The 12,397-nt window shown below is 36.0% G+C and overlaps 2 protein-coding genes across 3 annotated transcripts; one reads left to right on the top strand and one right to left on the bottom strand.

The window, feature by feature from the left end:
- Positions 1-229: 229 nt before the first annotated feature.
- LOC145913143 (flavin-containing monooxygenase 5-like) lies at positions 230-12,308 on the bottom strand. 2 transcript variants are annotated; one of them, XM_083000698.1, is made up of 13 exons: positions 12,174-12,308; positions 9,272-9,364; positions 7,228-7,399; positions 4,579-4,662; positions 4,229-4,344; positions 3,542-3,684; positions 3,224-3,309; positions 2,852-2,978; positions 1,930-2,118; positions 1,385-1,535; positions 935-1,038; positions 717-815; positions 230-664 (listed from the first exon to the last, which is right to left on the bottom strand). In XM_083000698.1, the coding sequence occupies exons 3-13, from the start codon at positions 7,368-7,370 to the stop codon at positions 446-448; spliced, it is 1,461 nt and encodes a 486-aa protein (XP_082856824.1). In that variant the 5' UTR covers positions 7,371-7,399; positions 9,272-9,364; positions 12,174-12,308; the 3' UTR covers positions 230-445. The 2 variants fall into 2 exon arrangements, with proteins under 2 accessions (XP_082856824.1, XP_082856823.1); XM_083000697.1 differs by lacking the exons at positions 9,272-9,364; positions 12,174-12,308 and adding an exon at positions 7,698-7,899.
- Positions 8,529-12,016, top strand: LOC145914677 (flavin-containing monooxygenase 5-like). The gene is made up of 12 exons (XM_083002493.1): positions 8,529-8,646; positions 8,838-9,009; positions 9,306-9,389; positions 9,605-9,720; positions 9,961-10,103; positions 10,253-10,338; positions 10,488-10,614; positions 10,681-10,866; positions 11,134-11,284; positions 11,395-11,498; positions 11,645-11,743; positions 11,795-12,016. The coding sequence occupies exons 1-12, from the start codon at positions 8,529-8,531 to the stop codon at positions 12,014-12,016; spliced, it is 1,608 nt and encodes a 535-aa protein (XP_082858619.1).
- Positions 12,309-12,397: the final 89 nt, after the last annotated feature.

Here is a 12,397-nt window from a genome sequence, read left to right as displayed (position 1 = left end):
AAGATCCGGGAGCCTTCGTGAGAACTTTACAAACGTTGACTGTTGCGTGGAAAAAAGCCACAACCACTTAACGTAATATTTAAAAGTAAACCGATACTGCAAGAGTAGATAGTGCAGTAGCCATTGACCTTGAAATTCGCAATGTCAAAATCAATGCTTTTACCATGGCGTGTAGGAAAGCACAATATATTTTGAATCGCAAATAAACGATAAAACTTTATTAGGCGTCTTGATAATTATAAGTACTGCAACGATTAGTGAGGTATAAAAACATGATTATTTTGCATAAAATCAACAGCGTACAGTACGACAAAATGTATATTGCACCTTGGTAAAATAATTGCAACAAATATCACTTGGCAGAAAGATCATGGATAGCAAATGTTTTTTAAAAATTAGGCTTTGATCAGTTGAAGTAAAAATTTCCAAAATTTTTGCCAATTTATCAGAAAATTACTAATTTGAGAAAAAACGCCGCAACAGTTGCAAGAAAAATCCACAAAAGAAAGATTAAAGAATTTCCCTTTTTCTCTTTTTTAACTTTTCTTGTGTGCAAAGGAAACAACATTCTCTCCTTTTGAGTCATGATCGTCTCTCTCGCTTTATCCCACCGACCCGGACCAAATAATTTGTACTGGTACGGAGAACTTACCTCGTATAAAAGCTAAGTAAAAATATTCTTTAAATGTTTGAATATCTCAAAAAATGCATCTTACCTTTTTTGCTAAAGCGTAATCAGTGAAAAACAGTTTGGGAATATTTGGTTTCACGCCGATTTGTTCAGCAATCTGGTCCATGTAATCCACGTGATCAACCTGAAATGTTGGGATGGAACAAATGTAGGGAACGCAAACAACAAACGTTTTGATAACCGCAAATAATATTGATTAATGATGAAGGCTGTTCTGACAAACTGTCTTCAACGAAATCCTACCTCAATTGTGTGACGTTGACTGGCGTAAAACCGTTTTCTCATTTCGAATTGTTTCTTGTGGAAATCTTTCAACATGTATTGCTCGGGGGGAAGATTGGCAAGACCTGATAATAAAACGTGAATATTATAGAATTTTTTAGTCGCCGTAATGGGACCCTTTAAAAAAATGTCAATATTTTCATAAACTAAGTTCTTCAGGAATTGTGTTGACAAAAAAGGTGGAAAAATCTTAATTTAACTCTAAACCGTTTCACATGTTGTGACATTTTTAAAACCAATGATGTGGAAAATTCACCACGCATGCCCTGGCATAAAATATTTAAACTTAAATCTACAACAAACACACCACTGCCATTTATTACAACTTAAACGTACGGGGGAGCAATAGACGTACAATCTTTCATAATTAAGAAAGCGACAAGTTTGTGAAAAATGCTGAAAAACACAAACCTTTAATAACACGAGTTGCCCAGCGACATTGTATTTCTGATATAGGATTAACGGCTCCGAATGCTTGAACGTGGCCAACAACAGCTAATGTGTTGCGTTCTAAAGATAGTGGCCACATATACTTGTATAGAACGGCATTATTGTCCTTCGTCTGTAACATTGTGCAGGTAAATTAATGAGGAAATCAGTTCCAACAGTTTTATGTTAAAAGTTTTTCAAAGTTGTTTGTTTAAAAATTTGTTTCGCTGATCCAGCTAAACTGCAATGCCTGGGCTGCGAAGCATGTAAACATAATGTTCCAAGACCTTAATTTATAAGAACATTTTTTGCCAAGGATAGAATCAAGGTTTTTTAAGTCTCCAAAGCGCTGCCAGATTTCAGATAGAGAAATATTACAATAAAAATCGATTACTCTGATCTCCAATAGTGACACAGACCTGGTAGATTTCTGAAAAAGGGAAAAAAACCTCGATTCTTTAACATCAATCCTATGCAAACACATTCCCTCTGCCCTGATGAAAACCCCACGTCCACCTGTAGCTTACGTTTAATATGGAGTTGGACAAGAACGGGTAGAAGTGTTTGTATCCGGTAGCGAAAATGACGCAATCCACGTCTTCCTCTGTTTCGTCATCAAACACGACGCTCCCCTCTCTCACGTGACTCACGTTCGATTTGATTTTAATCGATCCCGTGATAATTCGGGCTGGGAGGTCGTCGTTCATCGTCAAATGCTGAAAATGTATTCAATACAATACGTTAATTTTATGCCAGAAGATAAGTATATTTTTAATTAAAATATGCTTGACAGCAATAGTAGTACAATGTATTCAAGGTTTTCGCGGATGTTGGCTGTATCAAAACATGTACTTCTGTCTGTTTGCTACTTACAAAGACCGTATTATAATAACACATACCGACGGGACAAACATGAAATGCGCCTTTGACAAAATTCGGCATATTATAGCTCAATGTCAAACATTAATGAAAGAATTCAAGGTGTCAGGTCTTTCCAGGCCAGCGCTGAAGGAGAATTGACAAAACATATATCAAAGATCAAGTGCGCGGCAGTAGTTGGGAGAACTAATGTTGACACAGTGGTGGCACGCATCCAAACCAACACAGCGGTGCGTGAAGAGTCAAGTTTAACTTTTGAGCTAGAAGACAGTTCGGAAAACGCTGCCGGCAAACAGTTCCGTCCCTTGGTGGACTTCGGCCATTTTATGCTTGTTTTGGTGAAGTGCAGGTTTATAATTGGGCCTCAACCCTAAACCCCCCACCGATTTTCTAAGATGTTGAGTCTCATCTACGACCTTAGAATAACCTTGTTAATAAATTGCAACAATCTGAGAGAAAAATGTTGCGAATGGGAAAATCAATTCATTCAAAAACACAAACATTCGTATTATAACAGAAACCTTTCGGTTGTTAAAAAGATTGTGGACATATTGATGTTATAACCCGTACCTGCCCGAAAGGACCGTGATCAGGTCTGAGGCCGTAATGAGAATGATCAAATTTCTTCGTCAACATTTCTTTTATAAAGTCCTCGCTCCAATTTTTAGGCAAATAATCTTGAAGCAACTTCTGGTATCTGTCGATGGGGGTTGGATTGTCAAAAAAATTTTACTATTTTCGTTACGTCATAACACATGAAAGCGAAAAAAGAATCACTAAACTAGATTCGCAATAATAAACTTTCAAAGCATTTGATTTTTTTCGAAAATTACCTCGCGTTCTGGCCCCTGTCTGAAACTTATTCTATTGCAAAAAGCATATATCTGGTAATTCATCCAAATCGCTGACACAGAATTAACAGAAAAGTGCTGATGTTAATACCTCGTAACTCCCAGAAAGTCAGCTGGCATCCCATGAGGTCCAACACGACTAAATACCCAAGTTCCCCTTCTTGTGCTCAGATATACCTGGATACAAACCAACACATTAACCAGTGTTTATCAATCCTCTTTATAATTGACCCAAATATATTACGGGAAAAAACCATTGGTTAGGAAACGACTTGAACATAGAAAATGACAAAGTATGTAAATTGAATTCGTTTGAATCGAGCAGTACTACCGAAAATGTCGTTATTAATCATCACAAAAATACAGCAATAATAAACCAATCCCATTTGTTTGCGAAATTCCAACTCACTTGTTTAGCGTGCAAGCTCAACTCCACAGCGATGTCAACACCAGAATTTCCGATCCCAATTACTAAAACATTCTTGTCCTCATAACCTTTAAAACTCCTGTAGTCGTGACTGTGGATGACTTTTCCACCGAAATTGTGGATGCCTGATGTGAATCATAGAATTTGTAATGATGAAAATGTTTTAATCCATACTTTTTCTCATTATCATCCGAGTAAAAAGATAAAGTTCCGTTTTACTTTTTGCTCAAACAAAATGACAAGATCAAGGGATTATGGAACAGATATTCACGAACACAACAGAAAAAAATATTACCAGCAGAATAGCTGTTAAGCAATAAAACCACAGAAAAAACACGGGTTTTGGGGATAAAAATTTAAAAAAGAAAAGTACACGGATAAAAAGTGACTCAGCCACATTTCTAAGCAAAGTGGAGCCAATAATATGATTTCTGTGAGCTGCAGACAGATGGCCCTGACCGTATGGTCGGCAAAGTCGTCTGACACTCACACCAGCTGCACTGATGAGACCTTATAGGACGAAACAGTGGTCATCTGTATGCAGTTTACAGAAAGTGACTTAGCCACGCTCAACGTTTGCCACAAAAATGTCAGTCTTGTTAAAGTTTAACCAGCTGCAATGCTTATGACTGGGTCACTTATTTTACTGAGGATTTAATTTGACTTCACCTAGAAATTCGTCCTTGGGAAAGTTCGGATGAGCGTGGTGACCAACAGCCACCAAAACACCATCGAATTCTTCATCCAATGTCGTCCCGTTCTTTCTGTTCTTCACTTTGAGAATCCTGAAAAGCATTTTTGAATTGCTTTGGACAAAAATTTACATTGAGTTTGAAAAATTGTGACCTCCAAGAAACATTTTAAGAAAACAATGCGAAAAATAAGGAATATTTGTAAACTGCACTAAAGCAACGCCATTGATTTTGGTGCAGTGTTGTCTGGCACCTTCTAATTACATGGCAGCCCCACTTCGGTGAACATAACAACACAAAACTAATCAAGGCAGAGTATGTTCGTACCATTTTCCATTCTTTTTATATCCAGGTGCTTTTGTACAAGACAAAACATCCATGTTGAACTTGATGTGCTCCATCAACTGGAACCTGAAAATTTTTAAATCGGTTGATCACCAATTAAAAGGAAATAAGTTGATTTTCGACTTAAATTTGGAGGCAACACAATGTTTGGTGGTAGAAAGCATGTTGGGGTGAATGCATGGATTCAATAAAGGGCCGGGTTGTTGTTCATGGTCGTGTAACAAACCTAAAAAGTGAGACAAACCACCCCTTTTACGGCATCACGATTACCGCAAACTTATGACTACTTATGAATTGCAATTTATGTAAAAATTGTCCTTCTGACTCAAAAGTAACGTGGATTGTATTTGACCAACGTTTTTTCTGTCGCCGGACAAATCTTGGCAAAGCAATCCTGCGTTTTGTGGAAATAGTTGATTGTTACGTCATAACCATGATTAAATCTCGCCGGATGGCAGACGAAACAAAAATGTACGCCACATTTATACCAGAAGAACAGTTTCCTTTAAACGCACCATACTCGTTAATTGTGCTACAAGAACAGATTAAGATATGATACGCCATCAGCAACATAATATTTGCATTACTTTGTGTCATGAATTCTGGCGACACAGGTTAGTCATCCAAAAGCAGAACACACCAGTGCTAACAAGATACATTCAACCTCCGCAAAAAGATATTGGCGCTAACATCAATGGAAAACTACACCATGTGTCCATGGACAACACAAGTACGAAATGGGATAAGGTTTGTGTAGAAGGTTTACACGTGACTACCACAGTAGATACACGATATCACATCCAAGCCAGGGTTGCCAGAATATTTTTTTTGTTTAGAGCCAAACAACACGACAAAAAACGCCAAAAAGCGCCAAATCTAGTTTTGAGTGAAACAGAAAAGAGCCAATCGTTTAAATACTGTATTGTTTAATTTTCTGCTTCCCGAACATATATGTTCAATTGTATTTACAGGCAAATTACATTCATGCGGTAGAGCAACATATAATCTCTTCTTTGTTTATTTATGCTCTTGGATTATATCCGTCTTTCTATGTGCATAGCAGTGCCAGTGCTACGCAAACTTTTAACAAACAGTCTTTCAAAACTCAAATTATGACGTCACTAAAGAAGTAGTCAAGTTTACGAAAAGTCATAGAAATGTTTTCTATGGACTTTGGTTTACGCGACCCATGCATACAGTTTGCAACGCTTCTGAACTAGCTTGGGCTGTGATGCGTGACGTTTTTTACCGAAAAGGAGCATACCGCGAACCTGTTTCGTCACGAACGAGCCCGGGCAACTTCCGAACGCAAAGCTAACAGGAAAAACGCCAGAAAAGGGCCAAATAAGCCAAACCAAATTTTGGGCGCCAGACAAAATGGAAAAAAGCCAAATTCAGGGAATTTGGCGCCCAAAGCGCCAATCTGGCAACCCTGATCCAAGCACGGAGGTTTTGTGTCAGATATATTTGCAGCAGACTGACCTGCCAACACAGGGCAGGACTGACCAAGTTATTTTTCAACCTACGTTTCCGTTTGTCGTCCATTCAATCACATCCTGCCTTTCACATGGATTTTACTCAATTATTGCAGCATACAGCAGGTTTTTGCGGCAACATTTGGAAAGGTTGTCGCGGTATGTAATTTTCTTGCCTTTTTATAGCGAGGCATGGGTTCTTTAAGACACAGGACAGTTGCATTGTCAGGTTTTTACACAAAGTTTATTTGTATGAGTTTTGGATGATTGTGGGGTTGCCCAATCTTTACTCCGCCATATGGAGTCTCCGGTTAGTATTTATTCACGTTACCAGATTTCCAGCTTAACTCGCTATATTACTTTGTGGCATTTATACCAAGTGTTTTGAACCGAACTAAACTGTTTGTCTGACAAGTTTATCTTGTTGCATCGTAACACATATTCCAACCATTCATGACGACGATTTTATATTTAGAGTGAGTTAGTCGTATATTTTTTGTCAACAATTAGGATTCGAATTAGCGGTAAAAAAACGTATCGCAAAAACGGTATATATAACCTAAATTCCAACACAAAAAGTTTGCTTCGTACGCGATTGTGCATTACTCTTAAAACCTGCTGTTTTAAACATTGTCAATCTAATATTTTTTTCGTAATACATTGCCATCGTTTCATTGACTTGCGCAATAGAGGTTTGACAAAATACGAGGATTGAAAGAAAATAGTCGTTGACATTGCCAAGAAACGTTAACAACGTTGTTTGCATCAGCGCTTGTTGCGTGTACGAATGAATACATAAAGAAGGATGCGGCGCCTTATAATCTGCTGCGTGTCGCAATAATTTCAAAAACCTTTCGCAATTTGCGAATTGCGAACTGCTGATTCGAACCCTGGCAACAATACCGAAACGTGGTTTTCCATTGTGACATAGGTTACGTAATTTCAAAGGCGAATCTCCTCCCAACACGAAAGGGTTGGCGTGATTTTTGACCATCATTACGAGGGTGCCTTGTCTGGCGCAAGAATCTACCATATCCACTGCAAAAACGCTAATGTTGCGTCAAAAATTCGTTTCGGATAGTAATCCTTCTTCTCAAGGGCCGTGCGGGCAGCAAGAAATCACGTAATTTATTAATTTAATGAAAAATATACAAACCTGTGAACGTATCGACGGTAATATTCCTGAACCTTGGAATGATGGAGAAAATTTGGCCAATTTTTGGGCATCGGAAAGTCTGAGAAAGTCATCAACTCTTTGCTGGTGTTGATAACAGTTGACTTGTAAACGGTAGCTCCCATCTTATCACCATCTTCATATCTCCATAGTCCTACAACAAAACAAATATACAGATTACAGTAAAACACATGCTTTGCAAAGTGAAGTTTGTTCGTAGATTTTTATTTATTCATCTCACTAATTGAATAGTATCCATAAAGAATCAAACAAACATGCTCGATAAAATAACAATCGAACATAAAAAATATTTTTTTACAAGTTATACTTGCACCTACTTTCTTTGTTAGTTTTGTTAAATAAAACTTATATCAGATCAATTTTAATAATGCACTAAAACAGCAACTAAGTCGTTATAATATCAGATATTATAAAATATCAATAATTTTTACCTCCAATGTCGTCACTTCTTTCGTAACAAACTGGATGTAGCCCTTCGTCAAGACAACACTTGGTGGCAGTCAAACCACTTGCACCCGCTCCAATCACAGCTATCCTCTTCACTAATGTAGTCATGGTAACCAGTTTTCAAATTCCTTGTTTTGTCATTTTTATTCACTATTAATTATTTTACTAGGTAACCTACATAACCACAAAAGTCCTTTTATACAAAAACAAAGTTGTCTACACCGTTAATGATGATGAACGCAGTTAGTGTTCGAAACGTTTACTAATACTAATGCATAACAGCATTTCAGCTTTGGCTTTCATTTTCAAAGTTATAAACTCCAAATATTTTGCACCCAAGCACCGTTAATCGTTCATACTTTTTAATGGATTTTAATAAGTCCTGACATTGAACTTTCCGCACATTTTGCTGTGACACCACAACAATGAAACCACTAAAAACTTTTACACCCAAATTGAAACTCAGTAATCAGGTGGCATCTGAATTAATGCCTCCAATACATACACATGATTGTTGAGCTAAATTCGCTTTGTGTGAACAACAATAATAAGACCTTTCTTCTAGTGGAAGAACCAAAAAGTACAAACAAGTCATAGTATATTACATTGGTGTGCATTGCTCCATTAGAAAGTGTGGTCTGATCAGAAAAATATTAAATATCTTAGTCAAGAAAATCCACTTCAAAGGAGGATGCGAGTTGTTCAAGTCATGTTTGATTTAAATCAAGTTTTTAATTATTTTCACTTTTGCAGTGTAAAGGAATGAATATATTTAAGTTAAACTTAACATAACATAACTTGTGTGACAACTGAATATGATGAAGAGGAAGATAGCTGTGATTGGAGCGGGTGCAAGTGGTTTGACTGCCATCAAGTGTTGTCTTGATGAAGGGCTACATCCAGTTTGTTACGAAAGAAGTGACGACATTGGAGGTAAAATTGGAGAAATTATGTAGAAGAGTATTTTAAATGTGCAACATTGTAAGTATTTTACAAAAAACAAAGATTTTTGGTTGCTGTATTGTTTGATTTTTTGGGAAAAAAAAATGGTGCAATAATTCATTTAAAATTTTTCATTCTTTTTTTTGTGTAAAATTCAAACAAAATTGGATTTTAATTGACAGGATTGTGGAGATATGAAGATGGCCAAAAGAAGGGAGCTGCAATTTACAAATCTACCGTCGCAAACACCAGTAAAGAACTTGCAGCTTTTTCTGATTTTCCAATGCCAAAGGAGTGGCCAAATTATCTGCATCATACCAAAATTCTAGAATATTATCGTCGTTATGCTGACAGGTTTGTACTACACTACATCATATGCATCACTTTTCATAGCAAAAGTTTAACCAAATCATGCCAGATATTCTGATGAAATATAAACATACAAAAACGGTTTAAGATTTTGATATGATCCAACTTATTTAATTTCTAACATTCATTTGAAAGCTTGTCTGCACAAAATTCCATACACAAATTTTCTTCGTACTCCACCAATGTATGGTTATAAATTAGCATCAACACACAGATCACAAACAATTTAGGACCCTTTTAAACACACCTGTTTTCTGTTACACTCTGACATGCATTACCAGGTTCAAGTTACTGGAGCACATCAAGTTCAACATGGATGTTTTGTCTTGTACAAAAGCACCTGAACATAAAGAGAATGGAAAATGGTACGAAGCAATTACATTGACTTTGGTGTGTAGAACTGTCCCAGAAAAAACATTAAATCCTAAGTTAGAATAATTACTTCAAGCCGAAAAACTTCCCGACAACTTTGCACCACCCAATATAGTTGATATCAAAGAATAAAACAGTTGCAATGCATTTTGGAAAAATAGTCACCACACATGAATTAACAGTTTGAATAATTAACATATTGTTCAAGGATTTTAAAAGTGAAGAACCAAAAGAATGAAATTTTGAAAGAAGAAGAATTCGATGGTGTTTTGGTGGCCGTTGGTCACCACTCTCATCCAAACTTTCCCAAAGACAAATTTCCAGGTAAAAAAACCCTGTGATTTGTAACAGTTGAACTTGAATTGCATTAAACTTAACATCAGTTTACAATCAAATCTTTTTAATTGCATCGAAAAAAATTTTTTGACTTTACAACCACAAGGATAAGCAAAATCAGGGAAAATGTTCATCAATAAACTATGTTTAAACTAGACGTGGGTTAATACCTTGCTTGCCACTAATTGTCATAACCCTACTTTTAATATGGGTCTATATGATTCACAGGCATTAACAATTTCAGTGGAAAAATCACCCACAGTCACGACTACAGGAGTTTTGAAGGTTATGAGGACAAGAATGTTTTAGTGGTTGGAATCGGAAATTCTGGTGTTGACATCGCTGTGGAGTTGAGCTTACATGCTAAACAAGTGAGTTATTCATGAAGCAAACCAATTTAGACTTAATTAAGGTATATTTTAGGGCTGCCAGATTTTTATAAATTTTATTGCTATATCGATAAACCCTATTCATTTGAAAAACTATGTGAAGTTATTTTACATGTTTTCATATATTTCAGGTGTACATAAGCACTCGGAGGGGAATGTGGGTGTTTGGACGTCTGGGTCCTTTTGGTTTACCCGGGGATTTTTATGGACTCACAAGGTAATTTTCACTATGCAAAGAATTATTAAGTTGTCAAGAGAAAAACTTGGTATTAATGCATTGGAAATTTTTGAGACAAATATTAGTAAATATTCCAATCATTCTTCAACATTTAGAAAAAACATAGTAAAAGCTGTTTTTTAATTTAGATACAATAAATTATTGGATGATTATTTGCCTAAAAACTGGACTGAAAGTCGAATGAAAGATTTGCTGACGAAAAGGTTTGACCATGAGCTGTACGGTCTCATACCTGAACATTCTCCTGCTGACCAGGTTAAATAAAAACAATCATCAAACAATATTTAAACTAAAAAATGATTTGCAAACATTTTGATTTAGTATCGAACAATTAACCAGGATTTGCCAGCCCGAATCACCACTGGCATGATTAAAATCAAAACCAACGTCAATTGTGTGAAAGAGAAGAGCGTTGTGTTTGATGATGAAACAGAAGAAGACGTAGATTGCATCATTTTCGCAACGGGATACAAACATTCTCCATTCTTGTCTGACTCAATTTTGGATGTAATTTTGTTTTTAATATGACATGGCTATGTCCATGTTATCTATTTGAATAAATCTTCCACATAGAACAGAGGTTCTGTGTGTCACAACATTTGTTGTCATATGATTATTGCTTATATATTATATGAAAATTAATATGCCAATGGTTTTCAAACACCGGTTTTCACAAAAATAAACAATTTCATTTACTTAATTGTTAAGTGATCCCCTTTGGATTTCAGCATGAAAAGGTCCTATAAATTTTCATGCTCATCATCTTCCACACAGGTTGAGAAAACTGATGGATTTCTTTACAAATACATGTGGCCGACATCCTTGAAACACAACACACTTGCCAGGATTGGCCAAGTAAATGTTTTTGGTGCCGTCAACCCAGTTGTTGAAATACAATGTCGATGGGCAACTCGTGTGTTGAATGGTTTGTTTTTGTGACAAAATAGTTAATTTTGTATGTTGTAAATGTTACCCATGACAATCACATTCTTCTGCATTAATATCAGAAAGACAAAGCAATTTTTTTTCATTTAGAACTCGCTAGGTTGCCTTCGAAGCAAATTATGTATGAGGACATTCGTCAGAAAAGGGAAAAAATGGAAAATCGATTTTATGCAAGTCATCGACAAGCAATACAAGTAAAAACAAATTCTTAAATAATGATTATGATTGATCACAACAAAATAACTTTGCATCAGAAATGGACGTAACAAGTTTAGATTTCCCAAATAGAAAACAATGCAAATTATTTATAAACTATCCATTTTATCATCATAAACTACAGGTTGAGCTCATAGATTACATGGACCAGATTGCTGAACAAATCGGTGCAAAACCAAATATTCCTAAGTTGTTTTTCACTGATTACGCTTTAGCAAAAAAGGTAAGATGCATTTTTGAGATATTTAAACATATAAAGAATATTTTTACTTAGATTCTGTACGAGGTAAGTTCTCCGTACCAGTACAGATTATTTGGTCCGGGTCGGTGGGGTAAAGCAAGAGAGACGATCATGACTCAAAAGGAGAGAATGTTGTTTCCCTTGCACACAAGAAAAGTTAAAAAAGAGAAAAAGGGAAATTCCTTCATCTTTCTTTTGTGGATTTTACTGATGGCTGGTTTTGCAATTTGTCTAACAAAATTTTATGGGGGATAAATTGTGTTGGAATAAACTTGTTCCTTGTGTCAAAATTTAAAAACACGCAATACACAATTTTTCAGCTTAATTAACTTGATAATTTGTACTCCTACCACTCAGATTACCATTTACAGCAATTGCCAAGTTTAGGTGTTAATAAGCAGTTTGATTTTACCTTGTCACAAATTCATTGAAAAATCTGCTCAACTTTCCACACTTGATGGTATTTACAGGCATAAACCTTGATGCCTTTCAATACAGCCATGGAAGATTTTAAATTTAAACTACACATTTCCCTAAATCTAAGACTATAAACTGTAAAGTGAGTTTAAGGACGAATTACAATTATCACCTGAAAGCGCGACCTACAGCGCTTATCGTTGCAGCAACAAAGACACT

This window comes from Ascidia mentula, chromosome 9 (genome assembly GCF_947561715.1).
Source record: "Ascidia mentula chromosome 9, kaAscMent1.1, whole genome shotgun sequence".
Classification (NCBI taxonomy): domain Eukaryota; kingdom Metazoa; phylum Chordata; class Ascidiacea; order Phlebobranchia; family Ascidiidae; genus Ascidia; species Ascidia mentula.
Note: the sequence above shows the minus strand (reverse complement) of the source record. Positions and strands in the feature narration are given on the sequence as shown.